The following is a 26,998-nucleotide window of genomic DNA, read 5'->3' as shown; positions in this document are numbered from 1 at the left end:
ATTTCCATGGCAGTTTGGAATTTAAAGAAAAATGCCTTGACAGGAAAACACCCACTGTTTGCCCATATTAGCTTAATGTAACAGCATCTGTGGCACAATAGGTTCTTCAGCCAAGAAGAGAGAATCTAGTGTGATGTTCTATAAATAGTCATGTTAAAATTATGATCATATCAATCATATTTCAATCCAATATGAGTGCCACTGCAAACATTTTCAGTTGAGATGCTTGTCTTTGATGTTTAGTCCTTTCAGAGGCTGCACTATAATCACAGTAATTGGAACACATTGATCTTTAGTTACATTCTACTTTGAAAGATTGCTGCAATGAGAGGTACGATGACATTCCACCAGCTCCTGCCAGATTCACAGATCTGAAATGTAAAACCATAACCACAGTGCGACATTCTTTGTATTACACCCATCAAAAAAATTATTATGTCAGTTGTAGATATGACATCTACGACATCTCCGACTAGGCTATAGGTAAATCAATGATGTAAATCTTATCTGTAATTCCTGAATACATTTAGTCACCTACGAAAGCAAAGAACACGATGCTGTGTCACTGCCAACGTATTTAAAAAATAATTATAGCCAAAGATGAACATAGGACATGGTAAAAATGAATGACCAATAAAATATTTCTTATTTTATATTTATATTTTTAGATTGACTGATTAATATAAATAGGAGGCACAAACACGTATGAGCAAGCAGTGGCAGAGTGAAGGCAAAAGGTGGACAAATGTAATGAGTCACTTCTTTTATGTAAACAGTATTACAGTTTTATCAATCGGTTCTATCTTTGGCTGCAATTGGGAGGGAATCCATTGTGGGGAATGGTTTCCATAGCAACCTCACAAAGGGATTAATTGACCAGGTGTCATCTAAACAGGCAGTTAAAAAAAGAAAACATCTAGCACAATTCATTCAGTAATCTTTTTTTGAAGGGGCTGTATAAAGAATGTTTCCTTGACAATTGACATTAGACGATAGCTGCACGTTATCTACACAAGTTATGTTGAAGTGGTGGAAAGACTGTTATTCATGATGACTTATTTGCAGATTTCAAATATTTTTGATCTAAACCTTGAAACTGTGATGTCAGCTCTGCATAATGCTATTGTGATTAACGCATGACATTCTGAAAGTGTTATATGATTTATTAGCAAGCAGCAAGTAAATGTCAGTTTTCAGCTATTGTCTGGGGACTTTACTTAGGTTCTTAGGTTCATTGAGACCACAACCTTGAGAGGTATTTCATGCTTAACACAATTTCAAAATACACCACATTTTGACAGTGGAGCACTGTAGCTAGCTTTCAGGTGTGTCTTCAAAGGAGATAAAATACAGCCCTGACAATAGCAATGTAAGCTCAGAGCTGATGGTGCCACTGTATCTGTGGTATTTCTCACTGTTCATAGGGTTCTTCTTTGCTGGTAGATTAAAAACTGCTGATTGTACCTCTGACTAACACTGGCTCTGCATATCATTGTACCTAGAATATGATTTCCTTTTCTATCCATATTGTACACCAGACCATTCAGTAAAATATGTTAGATTAAGTTTCTGCCTGTAAATTTAGCCTGATCACGCAAAGCACATGATACAAAATACCTACATCCCTCATACCCATTGCCATCATGATTATGAGGGTTCACATTTCAGCCAGAGAACTCTATGCTCAATACATGAAGGACAGGACAAGGACATTTTTCATGCACCTTTTAGATGTTGACGCTAATATTGTGGTCTTAAGAGACTTTTATAATCTATCCAAGAACAAGAAAAAATCTATTTTCATTAAAGATTAAAAGGCATGGGGTCCTTGGCTCTGTGTGATCTGAGCTGCAGAAAAAACATGCATGGTAGGACATGGTAAGACAAAATATGCCTGAATGTTACTTTAATGTGTTGTAATAAGAAAAGCAGTATTAGAGCTTTGCAGATGTCATACATCACATCCCTAAAGATCCCCCAGAGTGCTGGTAAAATGGTTTCTCCACTGAGTGTAAAGGCCATTATTTGTTCAGGATATACAGGCATGCTGGCAAGGCATCCATATCTATGGTTCCTCTTCCATCTCACTGAGGTGGTTAAAAAAATCTACATCATACACTGCTGAGAGTAGCTGCTACACACTGACAGCTAGCACAGACACATATTGTGTCTTTTGTTTTTATAATTTTTTCCTGTAAAGTTTTCTTTGTGATGGTCACTCTATGAAAAGCACTAAGAAAAATGAATAGGCATTTTTCAGTAGTCATAAGAAATACTGTTTTGCTACTATGCTCTTGAAAATTGTTCTTAGGATTCATACTACACATAACTTAGGGCTACACAGAAGCATTTGGTGGAGGGCTCTATAGAGGGGCTACAGGCTGTCATGTGGACAACAACTATTCTATCATTGAGTAAATATATAAAAACTGTACACATTTGATGCTGGATAAAGCATCACATAAACACATGAATAATATAAATAACTAAGTGTTAGAATACATGATGTTGAAGGTACTTGTTAAATGGTGTGATTCAAGATTCCACAGATATTTATCAGGTATCTGTTTATATTAGAGAGTGCACATGTATGTATGGAACATGAAATTATGATTATCTTTTAATGAAGCGCCTGTCAGCAACCATGTCAGATAGAGGATTGGTGTGTGCATCGCTCACATATGAGAATCTTACAAAGAGCTCAGCATCAAGCTGTCACTATTCATTAGCGAAATATCTCCTTGTTTTATCAAGGCTGTAGTACATCTATTGGTTTGAGAAACCTTATCAAGCAATGGCAAATATCATTCCAACCACAGGACAAAGATGGAAGAGGACATGTTGCAATCTATGGTACTTTCACACAAAGTCCACAAAATGTGTGAGGTAAACAAGTCACATACCCAACGACAAAATGCTGTTTGATGCAACTCCAACACAGCACATTTTTTCTACAAATATAGAAAATAATACTTGTACAATAGTTATGAGACTAAACATGATTACTGTTTTCCAGTTCTTAGAAACAAAATGTTTGGATATAAAAGCCTTTGAAATGTACATACCTACATCTGGGCAGGGATTACTAGAAATTCCTGGGGAAAATTGCAACTGAATGATGATGTTGTCATAACTACATAAAAGAAGTAAAAATGATGTATTTTGTATACAACTATAACTTGCATTTATACAATACTTTTAATTGATATAGAAAGGTATTGCAGTCATGTTTTGCACAGGGATAGTCAACACTTTTGGTGGGGAGGCAAGCAAGAAAAATAGAATTATGGCCAATTTGATAATGACAGATTGGAAACTTGGCAGGAAAAGTGTTTGTGAGAAATGCTGTTGGATCTTCAATAACCACGGTGAGTCATGACCTCAATTCAATATTCAAAAGATGGCATCTCCTACAGCACGTTGTGCCCATCACTGCATTGTTTTTTTTTTTTTGCCAAAATGGTTGACAGCAAACAACTGCCCCCTACTGGAAAAAACCTCCAGCAGCAACTATAATGTCCAGGAGCTCTCACAAATACAGTGGCAGAAGATGATATTTTTGGAATATAATTGTATGAGTTGTGCATCTATCAATCAAGCTGAGAGGGTATTATAGTGACAGAAATGTGTCTCATTTTTCAGCAAATACAAAGTAAATGTTACACAATATGAGTTATTTGTGGTTTCACCGGAAATTCTCTAACACTTTCCTGATAGGGGCGTAATCTGATCTGACATTTTTAGATGACCTGAATAGTATTGTCTCAGGAAGGAAGGACAAATTGCCAGTATAAAAAGGAAGAAAAAAAAACTGCAACAGGAAAGTAGACATGGGTACAATTCAAATATAGAAATACATAGGAAAATACTATCTGTAGTGGGTAAGTGACACTGCACAGTTAATGGTTGTCAATAGAAAACACACATCAGTATAGTCCTCAGAGCATGCCCCTGCCAGGCATACTGTAAATGTATAATTATTAGTGCAGTTTTTTTCTGATACTGCTAATCAGATATAATTCACTGAAGATAAAAACAAGAAATACTTGACAATAGCTTGTAACAAAGACACTTGTCTCCTGCAGAGCCCCAATCCATCAAGTTTTACAGCTTTGTTCAACTCATTGCCACAGCGCTGGAGGTAAATTAAATTCAAACATGCCCAGTATTAGTTAAATCGGATGACTAATTATATTACAGGCACTGCATCCCACCATAATCAGGCTTGAGTAGCACTCAGCAGTCATCATAAACCCATGTGTCGTTCTTTACAAGTCTGTTGTGCTTGCCATGCCACCATCCACATGGAATCCATGTTGTGGGTAAAAAATATTGTGAGAGCAAAGAAGGGCTGGATGATCAGTACTAGAGCATTTTCCCTGACACAGTAAATGTACACATATAACATACTGGTCTCTCATACCAGAAATAATTTGTTAATTTCAAAATTGATGTATATGCATATGTATAAATCATACAATCCCTTGAAACTCCAACAATTGACTCAAATATGCATTCCTTTTCAACTAAAGCATTGCTGGTGCGAGCAACTCAACATCATAGTTCAAGTTTATTTTCTATTTATGTGTAAGTTATTTACTGTGATCAATGCTATCTGGGAAGATGCTTATACAGTATTTGATTGCCTTTTTTTTTCAAAGATGTCATTTGTTGAGTGATGTCATTTGTTTTTCTTTATTGCCATGTATCTCCACTAGGAGTCCTCCTTACCAAAGAAAGCATAGTCATAAATAGGCAGTAGTCTGTCAGTAGTGTGAGAAAAGGTAAGCTTTAAGTATGGATTTCTTCTAATTACTATGATTTTAATTTGTATAGTATTATCAGCTATAACACATTGCACTAGCAATGTGCCTGATGTACTGTACTGGAGAAGATACCATCACCCAGATTAGATATTAAGGCAGGATCTTGACTTAGCATGGTCATGAAAAACCCATGGCTAAGAGAGGGGGATTCCCCAGAATCCTGGTCAGATCCAAAAACTAATAGTCCCTGAGTTTGACTGGCTAGGTATTCCCCACCCTCTCTTCACTCAGCTGCCATGCATCACCCAGGTGGGTAGCTGAGTGATTCCCCAGTGCTGTATGATTCCCAAAAGGCAATCCATCATCATCATGTTATTTTAACCCAGGGCTGCATGGAAGCAGAAGTATTTTGATACATAGAAAAAATGCCATTGTAAAAGCAACTGTGTTAGATGATATGTCAAAAAAACTGTCCTACAAGCATCATTGAGACTTGTTATGATTTGTCATGTCTTGGAAAATCCTTCCCTGAGGAAGCAGAGGCAGTTTGCATGTGAACTTGAGAGCCACCAACTAAATAGCTGATTAGCCTCATTTGGCTAAGCAAGTAAAGTAACCTCGCTTCCACTACTCTGAATAATGTGAGCTGTCAAGGGAATTTCCTGGAAATGTCCGAGGGAAACTGTGGCATGGTGTATATTCAAGAGTTTGTTTTTTGTTTTGTTTTGTTTTTCAGAATGTCATTTCCAAGGGGTGATCTTTCACAGTATGGTGTGCAGCTAAATTTGGAGAACACTCTCTGCATCAGCCAAGAGAATTGGGCCAGAGACTCAAGAGAAAAACAGCACAGCACAAACGTTTGAAGTCAATGTGGTGAATGCCCCAATTTTCCAGTGGGTGACAGTCTGGCTTTCTATTCCTAGTGCATCGACTTTTAATTATCATTGTCATTTAACCAATGAAAATCTCGTTCTTTGTTTTCATGGGATTGAGACTGAAATATCTACTGTAAATCTTATTAAGAGCTGTTTTCTTTGAGGTGCGTTTGTATTGATAAAAATAAATATTAAGGCATTTCTTCATCTCCTTTTCTTCTTTTCTGCCTTGGATCCCCTACCTCCACTAAGCTTAACTGATTGTTCAGTTTCTTTGGCCATATATTACAAAGAGACCTCATTTTAATTCATTAAGTTGAAAACTAATCTGCGATACCCAATTCTTAGACATCCAAATGAGCAAGAGTAAGAGGAAATACCTTCAAGAGCTACCTTTAGTTTTGTCTTTTTACAACTGGCCATTTATTTTACAAAGGACTTCTTGAGATGTTGAATATATATCAGTAGTACTTGAGCAGCTCATTCAAGCCTAATTAATGGACATAGACTGTAAACCCTTAGCACTGTGATTGGAATCCACTGTGGCACGCAAATTGGGAAGGGCATCTCACCAGGAAAATTCAGCATAGTAGAAACATTCAGGACAGGCATATCATACCCCCCTGCAGTTCCAGTTGGTACTCCAAGAGAGTAGGTGCAAGAATAACTAAATGAACACTCCAGAAGACTAGCACCTAATTTAAAATGAGTCTATGGTTGCTTGTTTTCATTTCTGTACAGTGGGTATAGATTAAAACAATTGGCATGCATTTCAAAACATTTTAAATGTAATACTCAATGGAATACTTGGTATTACTTGGAATATTTGGTAAGAACTGGCACATTTGAATAACTTTTCTCCATTATGTTGAATGGAGTCATATTCACCAGTTCCTCTGCCTTATCCCAATGCATGTCTGTCTTGGCAAACTACAGACTAAGGCCTAACAACAAAGCCACTGCCACCCACCTATTCCAAATGATACATCATTCATATATTCATACTACATACATCATTCATACATATATGTCCTTTAAATCTGCAAGCCAGGTTCTGTCATCTCCTGTTCATTTAAAATTTCTGTATTACATTGACCCATCAGTACCTAATGACCCCTTTCAGTCTTTATCAGTTGTGAGGTTCTTCCCTTTCAGCCTTCTGGAACTCATCTTAGCTAAAGGAAGGATGTAGACATATGGCGGATTTGTACATTTTATCAGTGAGTGCTGCAGAATGATTTCTACAGAAAGGACAATTTTGTCTAGTCTTACATAGTGTCATGCAAGAGTGCTCAAAACTACAATGGTAAAGTGATGTTACTATATATATATATATATATATATATATATATATATATATATATATATATATATATATATATGGACAAAAGTATTCAGACGCCTGACCATTACATTGTAATGACATTGTATTCAAATACATATACTTTAATATGGAGCTGTAACAGCTTCCACTCTTCTTGGTAGGCTTTCCACAAGATTTTGGAGTGTTTCTGTGGGATTTTGTGCCCATTCATTCTGTAAAGCATTTATGAGGTCAGGCACTGATGTTGGACGAGAAGGCCTGGCTTGCAATCTCCGTTCCAGTTCATCCCAAAGGTGTTCGATGGGGTTGAGGTCAGGGCTCTGTGCGGGCCAGTCAAGTTCTTCCACACTCAACTCATCAAACCATGTCTTTATAGTCCTTGCTTTGTGCACTGGGGCACAGTCATGTTGGAATAGAAAAGGGCCTTCCCCAAACTGTTGCCACAAAGTTGGAAGCATAGCATTATCCAAAATGTCTTGGTACGCTGAAGCATTCAGATTGCCCTTCACTAAGTTAGGTTTGCACACATCACTGCCACAATGATTCTTCCCATCACCAGCCACAGCATGTCAGTAACATCCAGTATTTTCAATCCAGCTGGTTATCCTAGTTATCAACCCATTTGAACAATTCCACAAACAGCTACCACTACAAGCAACAAAAGAACAATAGGTGCGGAGAAACTGACAGCTTGACAGAAACAGTCGATGCTTCCTGGAGTTATCATTGGCCATGTTACTTAGATAAAATGCTTTCCAAGTTATAATAAATTCTGATGTCTCTGTGACGAGAAACCATGGATACCAAATGTCTAATTCAGTGAGTCATTAGGTGTTTTTTGTTGACTGAAGAAAACACTTACCAAGCTCCATCAAAAACAAAAAGGCAAAACACAAAATGTAGAGTACATGTTTGGATAAAACTGAAAGAAGGGTAGTCTTGTTTGTAGTTTATCTGGGGACAACATTACGAATTATGCAATATGGATCGCAAAAATTCACGTATTGGAACAATTGGGAACAATCCCGACATTGCTTATAGTGCACACAACTGCCAAATCATTATGTATGTTCATAATAGCATCATGTGTTGCATTATACAGTGTAAGGTCACCGATTCTGTAACAGCCACTGCTGCTGCGGGTCCCTTCGGGTCTCCTCTTTCGTAACAGTCGCTTTAAGAATAATGGGAAGCATTAAACGTTGATGTCACATACTTTAGTGTAGAAAGCTCGCTGCCAGGCAGACGCTTTTTACATATAAATTTTACCTTGCTGTCACTGTGACCTCTTATTCCCTTGCTAACTAGTTCCCGTAAGGAGTTATGAAACTTCCACACCGTGGTTTTGTAATTCGACTCCTCCAACCAATCAAAACACAGATCTGATTTCCACGTGATAGTCTTTTACATAACACACTGAAGTGAAGGCGAGTAGCATAGGGTTAAAGTTGAGGCTAACCCGAGCGGGTCATGGCAATTCAACGCTTGTTATTGTGACTACAGAGATGTATCAGTTTTTATAAAACTTGACACTACGTTGTATCTCATCTGCGTGGCTCAGCAACATGTCTGTCTTACATTCCGACGGTGGAGGATTCTTCATAGCGCCAGGTTTGGGTTATAACATGGAATGGGACGAAGAGGACAGTGTGGATCACCAGCTACTCATTTTACAAAAAGCCGATGCGCTGGCATCGGAAAACCATCTTAAAGAAGCCCTTGATTTGTTTTCAGCGGCGATAAGGTATGGGCCGGTGAAACCGGAACAGCTGAGCACTTTAGTGGACTGCATTCTACGGAAATTCAAGGCGACTCATGCTTCAAACCCGACGGACAACAACAACACACATTCAAAGAAAGATAGCAGCGCGGATCAAAACCCCAGTGATATTTTTTGTTGTCCGGGCTGCCACAGACTCCTTAATGAACCTTTAACTGTTAGTTGTGGACACACTTATTGCAAAAGGTGTTTGCAAGGAGACTTGTTCTCCAAATGCAAGCTTTGTAGTAATGACATGGCTGGGCGCGCCGAAATGCCGTTACTTAGACCAAACGTCATCCTCTCCAATGTTTTGGAAAAGTGTTATCCAAGTGAGACTAAAATATTTAAAGTCATTTCGAAAGTTGAAGATCTGTCAAGAAAACGACTCTTTGAAGAAGGGTTGGCTTTGTCCAATAGCATAATTGAGTCAGGTAAGCTCTTCCTTCCATTTTTTCATAATGTGTCAATGTTAGCTAGCTAGTGTATAAATTGTAGGGTAAGGGGAAGAACGTGATTTATTCGCTAGCGTCCAGCCTGACACTTAGCTGATTTAGTATGTGGGATCGAACGAATTACCACACAATAATATAGATTAAACTACATGGACCTGCATTTGCTCGTGTGAAATCTTTGATCAGCTGAATAGAATACATTTGCCACCCCTTTGTCACGTAACCGTCGGGCGACCCAGCATTGTATAACCACAGCGGCATGCGCGTTGAGGCGCGTTGTGTAAGCCGAGTCATGACATTTGGAAATGTTTTATAACCTTCGCAGGTGTTATATGTTTCCACTCTTTCATATAGATGTGTGTTGTAATCGCAGTAGGAGTTAATATAGTTTCGCTTCAATAAAGCATAATTGTGTATCTTATTATAGGTGGGCCTAATCAGAACACGTCTCGGTATGAAAACTGGATTCTGAGTCCACCTTGTCATAATTATGCCAGTATAGTAGAGTTCAGGTCTTTGAATTAGCAGGATACATTCATGTTTAAATGTTGTACGTTTAGGCATGTGTATGGCTAAAAGGTATTGCTGTCATGCATGTCTTAGCTGAAACTGAGGTATTTTCAAGGCACTTTATAATTGCAGCAGTGTACATTTCAACTTTGAATTGCTTTCCTCCTGCGAATAGTAAATTGATATTTGTGAGTGGACACTTACAAAACTGCATTAGAATAAAGTGAACATGAACTTCTTGTTCTAATTCATGTGACACTTATGACAGCTTAATTGCTGTCTGGCATAATTTTCAGCTCAAATATGTACACACGGGGCTTGGCTATATGTTTGGTGTTATTGGGTGGTCTCTGTGTTGCCTGCCTGCTTTCAAAGACAAGCACTTACTATTGCAAAGTGTCAAAAATGTCAGGTTACTGGTCTTGACATAACACATAATTTAATATTGATAGTGATTTAAAAAATAAGCAAACAATTGGGATGGGAAGTGCAGAACATGGGTATGGCAGTTCTTGATTGCTCCACGCCTGCAATAAAACATCTTGGCATTATTACAAAAATTCTGAAAAGCAAAGTCATAAAAATGTGTTCACAAACTACTTTTTTTAACTGTAATTTACCAGAAAAATTCACCAAAAGAGACAACACTTTTCGGTACACCGGAGACACAGAGAAGAATTAATAACGCATAGCAAAGTGTTACAACTTAGATTGAGTGCTTCTCAAAAACCTGTTTGCCTATGCATTTTAACGGGCTGGAATAAAGGAAAAAGTGTTACTGACTTGTGAACAATTGTTCGCTGACTTGTGTACCTGAGTAGTAGTGGACTGCAGTCACTTTATCTGGCCACCAGTGAAGGTATTTAAGTTATGAAGGTATTTAATCTTCTATATGGTTTTGATATTATTGCAGCTATTGTTGACACTTTGCAACTGAGTATCAGTTCTTTAGAAATGGAAAGGTTATGCAATCCATTGGGCAACCCAAAGTAATATACTTAAATTACTGTGTGGCGAATGTGGATATGACATGATCCTTCCCTTACACCCCCCACTTGATGCTGAGAAATATAAGAACAGTAGCCTATACTAGCAACAATCACATCCTTGCTAGATGAGGGTAGGCAAACTGAAATGCAACAAACAAGGTTGACATAGCTAAAGACTGTGTGTCCGAAACATCTTGCTGTCCACTCGTGTGTTATCAGAAACATTTGTGAATGTACGCACATGTCCAGTAATGTTTTGCATAGTTTACCAAAACACATCACTCCTCTGCTTTGCAGATCCGGGGGATGCCCTGGCAAGAATGTGCAGGGCGGAGGTGTATGCAGGACTCAAGCAGTACAAGTCTGCTCTCAAGGATCTTGAAGAGCTGTGTGCGGCCTTGCCTGACTGGCCAGAGGTATGTGACTGTATGTCTACTGTAAGTAGAGCGCACACAGGGCATTTATCAGCCATGTAAAACTGCTTTGATTGTGATATTCTAGATTGAACTTAGCATGGTGCACTCATTTGTGGTAGTTACATCACAGTTATAAAGTCAAATGGTGTTTTTATAGTTCACTTAGATAAGTCAGATGTGGTAGGACTCTGTTAAGTAATTACAGCGAAACTGTGCTTTCCCTCAGGTGTATTATCGGAAAGGCAAAATACTTCAAGAGATGAACTGCAGCAATGACTCTCTGCAAGTGTTCCTCCAATGTCTGGCCTTAGATGAGGACTTCATGCCTGCCAAACAGGAAGTGGAGAAGGTATTTTTGTTGTTGTGTTTCATAAATCCTCCTCTGTGATGCAGTGATGAAAATGAAATTGCATTGATGGATTTTAGAAATAGATGTGCTTTATGATTGTGGTCTGTAATAAACATTCTAAAGGCAGTAACAAAACCACATATTTTGGAATATCCAAGGTTGGTCTGTAAGTTGATCTGTTGCTGATGCAAATGCTACCTCTGTACAAATAAAACAAGTAAATATAGTGTGTCTTTCATTCATTCAACATGCTTGCCATGTCTAGTGCCATACATTTACCTAATGGAATGATGGCTTGCATGTTAGAATGTGTACCACAGTGTGATGGAAAAAAAATACATTATGTATTCAATACTTCACAAAAATAGTAATGCAATTATGGGGAAAAATGTAACATTAAGTCTGTTTTTTGCAGTCATGTCAGAGTTAAAATTCATGGTTGGCAAATAGCATTTTGAAGTGAAATTAATTAGAAGACTGCTATGTTTATCTTTTAAGTTTGTAAACCAGTGCAGTGGTGCTCATGTCTGTATGTTCAGGTTTCTGTGAACTTAAATATAAATGTTTGCAATATATTTTTGTAACTATACTTGAATGTAGAACCATGGTGAAATGATGTAAGTTTTTCAAGTGGGTCAGGGTCGTGACTACTTACTTGATTACATTAAACCAATGCACAGAAAGGATCTATAGTGAAGCTTACATAACTAACTGTATTTTCCAAGAACAGACTGAGCTGGTATTGAGGACTTGATTCTCAGTAACTGTTGGTGCAGGAGTGGCTGACATCAACAGAGCAGAACAGCGTTGCCTGTGTGGTGTGGCCCAGTATCTGCTCTACATTTGGAGCACAGTCATGTTTACACAACAGTGTTGTGATTAATGCTCTTTCTGAATCTTAACATGTAAAGCTGTCGGGTAGTGAGTCATGCTTTTGCCATGGCTTTCTGATGATTGATCTGATGAGTTGATATGACTTCCATCTCAGTGACTTTAACCAGTTTGTAGAGGGACCTGCTTGTAGGTATGTAGGATCAGGTTACATCTGAGGCTCTTGCGCAAGGTCGTAACCGCTGCGTTCTCACTCTTTGCAGATTGTGTACGATTTGGTGTCACCTGTCTGTGAGAATGTCAAAGCGGGTCTCCAGGAGACTGCATTGAGCTCATCCCCATACATGCGCAGCAAAGGGCTGGTCAGTGAAGCCCAGGGCCAGGCCCCACCTGACACGCACACATACCACAAAGAGGTACAGCACCGCTCTCTCCTGGCTGAGAATTTCATTTGACTCTGTAGTAAAGCACTACATACTCTGGCTTTCTGCTACTGAATGGGTTGTATAAGCATATGTATTGTCTTTCTCAACAGTAAAGCTTATTTCTTTCATTTGATTTTTTGCTGTGTTACAAGTTATATTATTGCAAGCACATTAGGAGAGTCTGTGACTATATATCTTCTTAAAGTCTGGTTTCTCTCAAACCCTTTGGTGTTGTGGTTCTAAGAAGTATGCCAAGAGTTGTTGAACTGTTCTGTTTTCCGTTGCAGGAATGTGATGTGCTGAGCCAGTTGGAGAATGTAGAGCATTCAGGTCTCAGCCGGGCTTTCTCCCTGCGAGTCCACGGTCGCCTGGGTGGGTCTGTGCCTGAAGAGGGCCTGAAGAGGGTGTCCTCCGCACCCCAGCTGGGGGACCAGGACAAGGGGGTCATGCTGAAGAGGAAGCTGTCCGTATGCGAGGCAGGACCCTCTGTCATCAATAGCGGTGGGAACAAGCACAAAAAACAAGTCGGTGAGTGTCGCCCTTGAAACTCCTAGCTCAGTACATCGATCTCTTTTGTGATGCAGGTTGCACCACTAGGCCTTGATCCTGTAGGGGATGGAAAGCTGTGTGATTCACATCGTATTGAGGTTGATGTTTTTTTTGCAGATGTGATGGTAGCAGGAAACTGCACCCCTGTCCCCTGCAGAGAAGTTCCTGCTGAATTATTGGAGGCAAGCGATCTTGAGTGCCCTCTTTGTATGAGGTGAGGAAACAGAGTGAAGGTCTCTGTGTGTATGAAATTGATCAATTGATCAGGCAGCTCCACTGAAAAATAGTATGGGCTGAAAATGCCCTTGTACTTTCTTACATTGTAAAAAGAAATTGCACAAAAGGATTATGCTTACATGTCACTTAATGTATCTTTCTGTTTTATTAATAACAATATTTTTAAAAAGTATTTGGTGGGTGTTCTTATCCAGAGGGATATACACACTCTGTCATGGTGAGATACATAACAGTACAGATTTTTTTTGGATTTATTTTGGGGAAATGCCAAGCTGATGTGTGTGGTTTCTATTTTTGTACATTAGATTATTCTATCAGCCTGTGACCACACCCTGCGGGCACACCTTCTGCAAGAGCTGCCTGGAACGCTGTCTGGATCACATGTCCCAGTGTCCTCTCTGCAAAGAAAGTCTCAAAGAGGTAACTCATCTTGGCTGGTCTGTTTTGAAACCGAGAATTAATTTCTGTATTTACCATGTGAAACACATAATTTCACCATGTTTATGGGTTTAGAACAGGTGATTGTGTTTATAGAGAGTGAAGTGATTGAAATTCTGCGTGGTCCTAAACAGTTGGCTAATTCACTTTAAGATATGGTGAATATATAAATTATAGAAATGAAACTGATTTACTTGCTGTCTAGCTGACTAACTAAAATACCTTTGTGGTTTCTGTAAATGAAAAGACATTGTAATTCACTATCAATATACAACTTATTGATTTATGCCATTTAGCTGAATGACTTGTCAATATTAGCTAGGTAAGTAAGGTAATATTATGTAGTAAGCAAGCTGGTACTTATTAGATACATTGTGTATCCCAGAGTGACAGTGATACTTCTTAGCAGATGTCATCTCCATAGACTCAGCTGCGTCTTTATCTTGGTCCAAAACTGCCTAGCTAGCAATAATGACACAATCTGCATTACCTACTAGACGCTGGAAAAAAGGACTGATTGTGTAACTAAGGCCAATAAACAACTTGAACATCAACCAAATAGCCTACATTATCAAACTGTGATGTAACAAACTTTGTCAGTGACAGTATGTATCTTTTTTGTTTTTGTTTTGCAGTACCTAGCATCTAGGCAGTACAGTATTACAGAGGTTCTGGATGGACTAATTAAAAATTACTTGCCTGAAGAGCATTTAGAGAGATACAAAACTCACACTGAGGAAACAGAAGAGCTCTCTGAGTAAGTGCTGTTTTTCTCAGCTCACACTGTGAACACAGCTCCTGTATACCTAAGGTACAGTTTCACCGATAACGCTCAGTATAGTTATAATGGAAAATGGCACACAGTCATTACACTGTTGTGAGTCGGAGACATGTTATCAGTGATAGTCATCTTACTTCTGAACAGTCATTAGTTCAGCATGATGTTGAACAGCTTGTAATATTTTTCTCATGTACATTTTTTGGAACTCTTTGAAAAAGCCCTACACCCTTCCTATTCCCTGTTCATTTATGGCTTTTCAATCCACAGCCTGACGAAGAATGTCCCGATGTTTGTTTGCACCATGGCATACCCCACTGTGCCTTGCCCCCTGCACGTCTTTGAACCAAGATATCGGCTGATGATCAGAAGGTGCATGGAGACTGGCACCAAGCGATTCGGGATGTGCATCCACGACGCGCAGAAAGGGTGAGCTTCCTGTCTCCCTTTGCTTTTTTTTCTGTGTTAGATACCCGTCTGAGGTTTTCCAGGTCCAACTGTCCATAGGCATCCCAGGAAAGAAAGTAAAGCTTTGACTTGAAGCTGTTCCTACATAGTACCAAATGGCTTACTAATGTCATTAGAGGATGAGCTGTATGATGATACTATACACTAATGGACAAGACTCATGCAAAACACTACACGCCCCATGACTCAGTCTTTAGCTGAAATCTGATATAGTTTTACTTCAGTGTTAGTCATTTATGTACTGTGTGACGTACATTTTTGCTTCATGTAAACACTATGACTCAGGGAAATCAGGGAGATCGCATGTTTTTCTTTGTGTGTGTATAGTGCGTAGATGTTTTGTTCTCGGTTTGAGAAAGTGTGTTGCATTATGCCAGGTTTGCAGACTATGGCTGCATGCTCCAGATCAGAAGCGTGCACTTCCTGCCCGACGGCCGATCAGTGGTGGACACTATTGGCTGGAAGCGGTTCCAGGTGCTGAGTCGAGGAATGAAAGACGGATACAACACTGCAGACATTGAATACCTGGAAGATGTAAAGGTAACAATGCCTCTAGATCCTAAGGTATTCTTAGAACACAGAAAATTGTTGTCCGTGTGTCTCATTGCATCTTTGCAATTTTGAACTTAGGTAAACAACGTAAAAGGATTGTTGAAACTCCAAGAGCTTCACGATCAAGTATACGAACAGGCCTGCAGCTGGTTCCAGAGCCTGAAGAACCACTTCAGAGGACAGATCCTGCAGCACTTTGGTCCCATGCCAGAGCAAGAGACAGACCTTCAGGTAAGAATGCCAATAAGAATGCAATAAGCAGTACCAGGTATATAGTCTGTAATGGGAAACTGTGGTGATCAGTGCGTATTAATTTGGTGAAAAAATCATATTTTATGGGAATTGTGAATATAATGATAACCTCTGTTATTGTGTGATTTTGTTATAACCGGTATCATATCCACATGCTATGTCCTCCTGATTGGCTCTTTGTGCATGATGAGTATCAGAATGAGTCATCTATGATGCATCATTGACAGTCAAGATAATGGTGCAGCTGTTCGTGTCATTCCCAGGTTACTCCCAACGGGCCAGCTTGGTGCTGGTGGCTCTTGGCGGTCCTGCCTGTAGATCCCAGGTATCAGCTGTCTGTGCTCTCCATGATGTCCCTGAAGGAACGGCTGGTGAAGATTCAGCAAATCCTCACCTACCTGCAAAGCATCCCCAATGAGTAGCTCTTCCAGTCGTCTCACCTTTTGTGCGGTCCGTATCCAGTGCTCTTTTACTGCCTTCTCACAGAAGAAAATTCGCCTTTTTCACTTAATTTGTGGTGCTCATCTCATATGAGCGTCATAAGCAATGATAGCTTTGGCCTAAATGCAGATAATTCACAGCAGTTTTTTTTTTTTTTTTGGAATGGCATGTGGGTTTGTGTGTTGAGGGGAATATCATAAGCAATTTCTGTGAAATTTTGAATGTGGAATGAAATGTGTGGAAAGCTGTACAGGGGATGTAGATGTTCTTCTTTACATGTACAGGGTGTCACAAAAGGGTTTAGGTTCACACCCTGAATGGCACCTGAAAGTGCATGTAGGGGAAAGTATGTGTCCACCTTCAACTGTGTCAGCTGTGCATTCTGTCTCCCATGTTGTACTATCAAATTCATGTGGAAAGAGATGGCATTTTTGGTGGGTTTGGTTCCAGTAGTTCACCTTCAGTCTGAAGAAATAGGACTTCCAACTGTGCTCTGAATTGATTTTGAATTTAATTTAATCCTGACCTCTGGGAATGTTTTAATTTATTTGCTATGGTGTTGATCTGAGCAGTTGACTCAAGGTTGTGTCTTATATCTGTCTTCACAGCTGAGCTCTCCAATGGTCATTTAATCTGCTGCAATATATACAAAGCATAAATATTTCCATGGTGTGAAATCAAGATGAGCAACTCTGTACAGTTTCAGATTTTAAGTTATAACACACTCAAAAATAATTATCAGCTTCACAAGATTAGTCCATCTGAGCAAATGCTGTGTTCTCCAAAGAGCAGTAACAATTATTACTGAGATGGAGGTTTGTGGTTTGATGTGGTATACTACTGTGTCTTTGGTGTTTCCTGTCCCCAGAGGATTTTTGCCTTATACCACTGTGCATTCTGCATTATGGCAAAATGCATTGATATAGGTTGCATTCCTGTTGTCCTGCTAATTCTGTAATGAGCTTTTCCCAATCAGCATTTTGCTGAATTCTTAAGTATGTAAATATGATCATTGTTTGTAAATCATTTGTTGCAACATTTTTTACAGATTTTGCTTTGGCTTAAATATTATCAGTTTTGAATAAAAAAGAATTTTGTACCTCATATGTCATTCTATTTATTGAAGCCATTCAATACCAAAACATTTTCTGGAACCATTCATGTCTGCATGGCACAATTTGTCCAAAATGCACCAATATGGATTATAAGTGAAACTATTGAAGGTTCTAGTACACATTTTTCCTGTTAACTTTGTTCTGGTTACATTGAACTGTTGATGACTTTAATGGGCCAGAAATTAGGCCTCTGGTTATGTTTTTTTTTGTGTTTTTGAAAGAAGGTTGCTTTTTGTGGCTCAGGAAAACAATTTGTGTGCCTCTGACAGTTGAGTCATAGAGTGATTAGACTGTCACATTTAGCCCAACAAGAATTATGAGCACATATTTCAGCTGAGACATTTTCATATTTTATATGAAGTTAGCAAAATCTGTTTGTTGTCTTTTTCAATAAAAGTGGTAGTCCTTGGCAGGTGCACATGCAAATTTGAACACTGTTAAATCGGTGCAGAACGACCTTACTGTGGGAAGCTATCTTGGTGTATTGGATAGTATTCACAGAACTGTTGCTGAACATTTTAAGTTTTCATAGGTCAACCTTAGTTTAGGGTGTTCTTTAGTCAACAGACAAAATACATTCTCTTTTGTGTTTTTATTTCTCAAATATGGCATACAACTCAACAGTATTGAACATACCTTGAGTATCAATTTATAAATATTTATAAATCTTGGCCAAGTCGGTACAAAGAATAACTGTACATATACATAAAGATATCTAAATTCATGGATATGTTCAATATGTAACTTACTGTGTTGTGATTCAGAAGCAATAATAGAATGGTACCCGTGCATACTCAAAAGCATCACAGGATTAGGTGACTTGGTCCCTGTTCAGCTGTGACCTCCATCAGCCCATTTGTGTGACAGCAGCTACCGAGATGACAGCATCATGACAAACTCTGGAGACAGGAAAAGAAAACAAGGACCAAGGAGAATGTTAACTCCCAGTTTGTTCTTTCATTACCATCCGGTGTCTTTAGTGTCAGTGTGCAATAGGCCATCTATTTGATTTCCCATTAAATTTCACTGGGAACTTCTTGGACCTCCAGATAATTGTAGGGGCTCTGACCAGAAGCTGAGGCCATGGGGGAGACTGTGTCTGTCTTTTTCACCCTTGCACAGCTCTATTTGGAATTTGGAAAAAATATATTATGCTTGTCTCACTGCAACACCCTTTGCATTCACACCAGAGTGCTTGAGCAAGATGAATGCAATCCAATACAACGCACACAGCCAATGGCTATTTTTCACACTAGTGGAAAGTGGCGTATTTGGAAAACAGGCGCTGTTCCGCTGACCGCTGAAAAGCAACTCGCAGGGACCTGACAAATTGTCAGGTGCCTGAGAGAGTGAGATGAGGAAACCCTAGATGTACCCATCCCTATCACCAGCAGAACTAAGCCAATTTGTTCTGCTACTGCGGGATCCCAGTCATCGTCAGGAAATGACATGGACAGTTTCAGTATGTGTGTGGATGGATCTGTCTATCTATATGTTGTTCATTGGGGCTGATTGCATGAGTCCATATGTCTAAGTGCTGTTGACTGAGTTCTCACCATCAAAGTCCACGTTTCCATCTCCATTGAGGTCAAGTTCTTTGAGGATCTCCTCCAGCTCTCCCTTCTTCAGCTTCTCTCCCAGGAGAGTCTTCATCGCCTCCTTCAGCTCCTCCATGGTGATCTGTCCATCCCCATCACAGTCAAACTGTATCAGGGAAATGGGGTAAGGACAAAGAGTAAGGAGAAGGAAGATGTAGCAGTTGTATGCAGTTGTTCTGTATTTCATGTGATGAAAGTTAAAACAGCAGTATTGTCCTGGGTAAATGGCACGGTTTGAGCAATAACCACACCATATGCACATTGTGTTGTGTGCATTTCAGAGCTGGGGTCAAAAATCCTGGCTTTAATGGAACATTAATTTTAGCAGTTTTAACAGTGTCTAATCATGGTGCGACCTCACCTGTTTGAAGGCACACTGCAGCTCTCTCACTCCAACCATGTGGGCTGTCTCCTCCGTCATCCTGGGTCCCATTAGGTCGCAGAAGTCATCAAAGTCAATCAGGCCCCCGACTGCAGTACAAATGCGAATAAATGATCAATGACTCAGCGACCTGTAATGACGCACTCCAGTGGAACATGTCTGTTGTACCCTGTCACACACATACACTTACACACATATACCCACAGACCCACATGCACACACTTACACTTCATCTTTATCTGCTGAATGATTTCGATCAGTTCCATCTCCGTTGGCATGTAGCCCATGGTCCTCATGCATTCAGCCACGTCCTTGTAGTTCAGGTAGCCATCCTGGTCATAGTCAAACTCCTTGAAGGCCTCATTCAGCTCTGAAAAATGGAGTCAGGAGTCACAAATGTTTATTTCAATATCCTGAGATGAGCGAAAATCAAGTAATTGTATAAAATGCAATTACTTTGACCAAAACAATGCATGAGAGAAGGCTCATGTAAACCTTTTTAAATTTAAGTTAATTGGTTGATGAGAGTGGTATTAATTAAAAAAGTATGCAAAAGTATACAAAGAGTACACAAAACTACATGGACCAAGCCCTAAACAGCCTGGAGGAAATGTAATGTGTGTTCCTGCCTCACAGCACAACATAACAGCTGCTTTCCTGTCTGCATTAGCACTGACGTACATAAGCCTACTCAACTCATTAGCTGATATTTTCAAAGAACTGATGTACTGTATTTAAAATGAGCCTTTTTTACTATTTTCAGTGCCTTTTTTTATGAATGGAATTTGTTTTGCACTCTCCTCCTCTCCAGCCACCTGACTGATAAATAGGAGACTGGTAGCAAGTTTGGGCTTCATTTTCCTGAAATTTTTTCTTCTGCAATAATTATGTCAATATTTGCTTGTGAACATAAAGAAAGGGAATATTGTATTAACATCAACTGATCCTTATTAGAAATCACTCACCATCCAGCTCCACTATTGACAATTCTCTCTCCTGAACAGAAAGAGGAGAAAAAAGGAAATTCAAGAGATGAACATCTGATTTTAGAAATTATCTAAAACAACCCCATTATAACAATTCCCATCTACTTTATTAAGCATGATCTTTACAAGATCATTGTTAAAGCAGGCATGACGGTATTTCACATGAATGAGGTGTACAGAAGTGTGATGGGGTGTACTTAGTAGTGTGTGGTTGTGCAGCTGCTGATCTCAGACTGTGACTAGAACAGGAAATAAGGAATTGAGGACAGACAGAGAAGCATTCCTAATTGGATTATACCTTAAATTTTAATCTATCCATCGTAAATGTAAACCCAGGATCCACAAACTACAAAAATTAAGACACTACAAACTATGAAAATCGAGGCACACTGAACTACCCAAACTGAGATACTACACACCTGTATTTACAGTCACACTTCAGATTATTTATCATTATGAATAATTATTGCTCAGCAAATAACCTTATTCAGGGTGACCAACATTAATTAAGCAAAGTCAATAACCCATTACCAAACCATCAAAGCAACAGAGGTGCTTGCCTCAATAACCCCTTCTGTAATGCTGTCCACTGCCCTATATTTATCAGCAATAGAAACACAGGACATGCACAGTGTACACACGACGTGTAGCCCATGCTAACACACTGACACATAGTCATATACAAGCACACTGAATTCTGTTTTCACTCTTACATTGATTATTTAGCATCTGAACTTGTTTTATGAAAGAAATGCACACACATGAACACACAACGGAAAACTCAGACCCCACTTTCGCTTTCTGTTTGTCTCTCAGCCTCCTTCTCCTTGAGCTTAAGACTAATCGATGGTGACGCTAAACTGCGCTAATGAGCTATTAATACCTTTGCCCTGCCCGGATTTAAGAGGCAAGGGGGGCGGGAGTAGTATGTGTGTGTAGCCGTTGGAGGGAGAGTAACCTTGATCTATGTTTTAAGACCGTATACATCAAAACATTGCAATGTGCAGAGACAGGAAACATGAAACTAACCTTCTTATCTAGTTGGATTCAATTCAGCACAGCTAGATTTGTTTACACGTTATGCAGTTGTGCTGCTACTCAACAAAGCTCACAGAAGCTTCTGGAACTGGCTTCTGTCCATCTCTGTAACATCGCGGGCTTGGCGTTTTGTAGACAGAGCCCGGTCACTGCGACCTCGCTCCACAATGATTAGGGTGCTGTCATCCACGAAAGTCAAAATCCTGCTTGTATGTGTTACATATGGAGATCACAAGGGGCTGTCATAGCACAAGGGGTTCCAGCAGCCAGCTTACTGGTGCAAAAGCAGAGGTGCCTCCAGGTCAGACGGCAGCCCCATTTTCACATTTGTTGATTTGACAGGAAAGTGCTTGATCCCAGGGTCGTAATGCAAACAGCAGTCAAGACAGCTTAAACAAGACTTTTCCTTTGCGTCCCTTTACTTTTCCATATGATCTCTAACCTGAATTTAAATTATTCAGACCTGAATGCTCTACAGAATGGTTTCTGTTGGACATTTTGAAATGGATGCAGTGATTCATGCAATAGAGTAGCAAATTGCCTGCATGTGGTCCACTGTACTATATTTTGAAAATATAGATGTGCATTGTACGCTAACTCTTCATTTTCAAATTATCTGATTGTATTCGCTTGTTGGTGTGGCTGTTTTTTGTATGTATGTATACTTTTCATATATAGTCCTCCAGAAAGTTGCATTTGACCATAAAACTGCAATGGATCACAAGTTATTACTGCATCAGTCACCATGTAATTTGGAAGTACGCACAGAACTAGTTGACACAAATATTCCTATCAAAAACATGCAACATGCAAACATTTAAAATGATTATAATCAGCAAGAAGAGTGTTTGTTTATGTAAAAAAAGTCACTTCTTGAGAATGAGTGCCGGAGTGTGAGCGGAGATTCACAAAAGCATCAGGAGAGAGACAGTATAGTGTGAGGGTGTGCGTGTGTGTGTGTTTGTGTGTGTGGGGGGCGCAGGTGTGTGTGTGAAGGCATGAAGGTGTGTGTGCGCAGAGTGTTAAGGTGTGTGTGTGTGCAGACGTGTGTGGAGAATGTTACATTACATTACCTACATACATTACAGAATTTGAGGGTGTAGGTGGAGAATGTGAAGGAGGCTAAGGCACTGTGTTCAGGAAGTGGCTCACCTGTCCAAAGAGGTTGTTGAGGAGGGGCGTGTACCTCTTTGTCATGGCATTCTCAGCACTCTTCTTGCCTTTGCGGCCAGTGGACTGAGAGGACTCCTTTCCCTGCCGGGGAGTGGCGGCTCCGGAGTCCGGGGAGGCAGCTTCGGGGGAGCCCCGTCTCAGGGCCGGTTTCAGAGGTGCTGCATCTGCTGGAGGGGGAACTCGCGCGGAGGCACTGTGTGCAAAAAAAAAAAAAAAAAGAAAAAAGAGAGAGATAAGAGTTTTTACCATAATTGGCATCCGCTTCAAAGTAGTCATGACGAAGGGAATGATGAGCGTAGATGAAGATTTACATTTATTGATTTGGCAGACACTTTTATCCAAAGCAATTTACAAGTGAGGCAGAGTACATCACAAGCAAAAAGCCACATAAGGAGGCAACAATATTAGAAGCACATAATGACCACGTTTCTGTAGTTGGCCAGCCAAAGTACACACTAGCTGGTAGAGATAAAAGTGCATGAAACCATTGAGCATGGAAAATAAAGTTTACGATATAAGAAATTGCTTTAGGTGGTAGTGTTTCCGGTGTTTGGGTGAGCACAGAAGAGCTGTGTCTTTTCTTAAAGATGGTGAGGGACTCGCCAGAACGGATGAAGCGTGGAAGTTCATTCCACCATCTGGGGACAACGGTGGAGAAGGTTCAGGAAAGTGATTTTGTGCTGCGATGTGATGACACTTCCCGCTCACCTGTCGCTTGAAGATGCTCTTTCTTCCCCGCCTTTCCTCTTCTCTGACATGCTGATCAAAAGCAATTAAGTGAGACAGTCATACAGCTGCATCAGAGAGACTGCAAAAGTGTGTAGGGTTTGCTTGTTATTTGGGGTGTGCCACTGTGTAGAGTAATACACATGACGTGACACAGACAGACAGTCTGGATACGCACATCAACACCTAATCTGTGCGTCAATCCCGTCACCAAAGCACTGCTTCCCACAGTAAACTATCTGTACTTCTTACTCCTTTGCTTTTAGATGTTTCTAAGGTGTACACACAATTATTCCTTTTTACTGCCCCACCAGAATATCAATTTTACTTGTAATGTGTTTCATCAAAAAACAAAAGGTCATACGTTTGACCGATGGATGTACGAGTACCATCTCATACACACTGCCACAGAGTACATGTCATAGAGAGTGGTGGGAGAGTTGAATTGAGACAGGCATGCAAGAACACTGATAAAGAGTATTTTCTTACCTTTAAAAGGCAAAGAGAGAGAAGCAGAGTGAGGGGGAACTAAGGAGTCACTTTGTCTGCAGAAGAGTTCTCCTTCAGACCGGAGAGATGCGAACGATCAGCGCGTGTTGCTGTGTCTTCTCTCCTGCCCTCCCTTCCTGTGTAAGACTTTAAGAAGTGATTACCTGGCTAAATGTGTCCAGATTAGAAAATGAAACGTGTGACTGTGTGTGACTTGGAGAGAGAATGGGCGGGGGGGTTGGATGCAGTATGGGTCAATTGTCCTTTTACTATGTGCCTCCTGTTAAAAGGTACTTCAGCAGCTTCCAAAGTCCCAGAAGCTGATTAATCTATCCATTTGGTGCAGAAGAGTGGCTTCCTTTCTCATAATGTACAATATGGTAGTAGTGGGTCTGTGGCATTTATTTCATTTACATATAGTATCTTGCAGTTGCGCTTATCACATGAAATTTTTTTTTCTCACAAATGTGAGCTGCACTAAACAGTAAAGGCTAGTGGGTGGAGGAACTGTATTTGATTTTTGTTTGGTTCCAACTGAGTCTACAAATGCATATGAGCATACCTTGCTCAAATGCATTTTTTACATTCAGCACAAATTTACCCAATCCATCTCTACTGCACTGGGCACACCTTTACAGAAATTGATCTATACTGTACTGAAGAAATTTTAATTACAATTTTGTAGAGTAGCATTGTGTGTACCTGAGTAGCCATTCTCCTCTTTTCTGTCTTTGTGTGATCTCCTTTGACTATGTAATGGCAAACAGTGTTAGGTAGAGTGTGTGTTCTTGTGTGTGTATGTGTGGGGGTAGCAGACAGGGGGCCTGAGAGGAAGAGAGTGATGAAGCAATGACAACAGCAGGTGGTTGTCATGGAAACACTTACGATATTACGCTGATCACGTCAACAGCAGATTGAAGTAGAGAGAGAGTGAGAAAGAGAAAGAACACACAGAAAATACACAGAGTAGGGAGAAAAAAAGAGACAAAATAAGTTCCTTTACCCAAGTGAACATTATAGCAACTTGACATTGCATTGCATTCTGGTATAACTGAACTTGCCATTAACTATGATATACAGTAACACAAACCACTTCTGGACAGTGGCAGAATGAGACCATATCAATAATACAGTAATAAGGACTGCTATAGAATTGCACAATAAAAATAGCATCTCCCACTGCAAACAAATGCTCTGAAAGTATACATTATGGTTATAAATATTGTTATTGCTATTATTAATTATGATGATGTTGTGTCAATAAACCTCTGACCTGACCATGGAATTTTAGGAGGAAAAATAAAGCAGTCATGAAGTATTTAGAAAAGTAAGCAACATCTCTGAAGACAGAGGATATCTGCGGACACCATATGTTGTTTTGAACAAAAGCTTACTCTCCGGGTGAGAGGGAGGCAGGGAGAGAGACAGAATTACAGGTTCTTTCCTAGTCAGATGTTTGATTAAACAGACAAGTGACCTTTTGCTCTATTCTGTTATTCATGTGTGCTCAGCATTGAAATTATCACAGAAAAAAGGGGTTTTCTCTCCAAGGGGAAATGAAGGAGAGCATAGACTGTTGCAGCCTCATTGTAGCACTTAGCTGTACAACTGATTTTAATCACAGATCATGGTTTCTCCCTTTGAAAGCTGTATGCATTCAATACTTGAGAGCATCATTATAGCATCAGTGCTCTGGAATGCTATTTTACACCTCTTGATTGCACTATATACATGTAACAGTACAAGCTGTGTCAGACTTCGAGCATGAATGTCCAGAGAGCAAGGACACTCAGCGTAAAGGGTCTGCTGTAATATGGTCATTACAGTCCTCGTGATGCAAACCCTACACCACAAGTGGGAGCACAAAGCATCCACCTTCTGTTTGTATACATGCCCATGTGTGCCAGCATGACACACATTATTGGCTCAGACCACAGTTTGACTACAACCGTATGACGACAGCTCAGATAAGCATAGAGTGAGCTGAGCTGAGATTTCTGGAATGTTACGGTACTTAGCTTTGGCCTGCAAAGCGTCGAGACTGCAACTGCAGGTTAATCCAGTGCCACGGCGTGCCTGTGAAGATCGCATTATCACTCTAAGCGCCGTGTGCTACATACATGTCAGGGTTTTCTTTAAAGAAAAAAAGGGAGAGCCTAAATGAATACTTTTGATCTTTGAACCACCATCTGTCCAAAAGAAAATTCTAGAAGACCCCATTTGCTTGCAACACCTATATTCAAAAGTGTTAGTTAGTGGACATAAGATGCCACTGTTTTCAACATTCATACCATTATTCTCCTGCTCCAAATCCTTGGCAATACTTAACACTGTACACACACACACACACACACACACACACACAGTATTGGATATATATATATATATATATATGCAGACATATGCTCAAACACTTATATACTTAATTAATTAAATTTAATTTAATGAATTCAGTTATAAACCATTGACCATGGAATATAATCAAATGATATGATGCAAAGGAAACGACACATAAAGCATGGAATTTCAGATAAGACGGGAGTGATAGGAGACAGCAGCTGATGGAATAGCGAGCAACAGCGAATATGTGGGACAATCCCTGAGCACAGTCCAGACATGAATGATCAGCGAGAGAGGGGACATGAGAGAGTTGAAAGGGATTGCAAGCACATTTCGGTGAACAGCATTTTACCCAGCATGCTGGCGTGTTGTCGTTCCGCGTAGTGTACTTAATTCTTTGTGACTCCTTTTCATAATGAATATCCATATGTATATAATGTTCGATCAGGGATGGTCGATAAGAATATTCGGTGCGCTAATATGTTATTATGCTACCATGATATCGATGGTAATGTTAACGGGACACCGCCCGATCTTGCTATTCTTTCCAAATGAGCCTTGTAGGCTAATACAGAATGGAAAACATGGTGTAAAGGGGGAAATCTGAGGGGTGAAACACCGGTGATGAAAAGAAATACAATTTATCACCTGTATTTGTTGTAAATAAATGAAAAGCCCTCGATTGATGCATTGATTGCTCTAATCATTCATACCGAAATGGAGGGTGAAAGTGATGC

At 39.8% G+C, this 26,998-nt stretch overlaps 2 protein-coding genes across 2 annotated transcripts; one reads left to right on the top strand and one right to left on the bottom strand.

Annotated features, from left to right (window-relative positions):
- Positions 1–8,418: 8,418 nt before the first annotated feature.
- Positions 8,419–16,941, top strand: LOC118793268 (LON peptidase N-terminal domain and RING finger protein 1-like). The gene is made up of 12 exons (XM_036551366.1): positions 8,419–9,158; positions 10,976–11,094; positions 11,321–11,443; positions 12,538–12,690; positions 12,987–13,227; positions 13,366–13,462; positions 13,791–13,905; positions 14,559–14,680; positions 14,972–15,130; positions 15,547–15,709; positions 15,800–15,952; positions 16,237–16,941. The coding sequence occupies exons 1-12, from the start codon at positions 8,531–8,533 to the stop codon at positions 16,393–16,395; spliced, it is 2,232 nt and encodes a 743-aa protein (XP_036407259.1). The 5' UTR covers positions 8,419–8,530; the 3' UTR covers positions 16,396–16,941.
- Positions 16,942–18,399: 1,458 nt separating this feature from the next.
- LOC118793609 (calcium-binding protein 2-like) lies at positions 18,400–23,464 on the bottom strand. Its single transcript, XM_036551836.1, has 7 exons — positions 23,415–23,464; positions 22,686–22,899; positions 20,475–20,505; positions 19,736–19,879; positions 19,489–19,598; positions 19,086–19,233; positions 18,400–18,428 (listed from the first exon to the last, which is right to left on the bottom strand). The coding sequence occupies exons 1-7, from the start codon at positions 23,462–23,464 to the stop codon at positions 18,400–18,402; spliced, it is 726 nt and encodes a 241-aa protein (XP_036407729.1).
- Between the last annotated feature and the right edge of the window lie 3,534 nt (positions 23,465–26,998).

This window comes from Megalops cyprinoides, chromosome 18 (genome assembly GCF_013368585.1).
Source record: "Megalops cyprinoides isolate fMegCyp1 chromosome 18, fMegCyp1.pri, whole genome shotgun sequence".
NCBI lineage: Eukaryota > Metazoa > Chordata > Actinopteri > Elopiformes > Megalopidae > Megalops > Megalops cyprinoides.
Note: the sequence above shows the minus strand (reverse complement) of the source record. Positions and strands in the feature narration are given on the sequence as shown.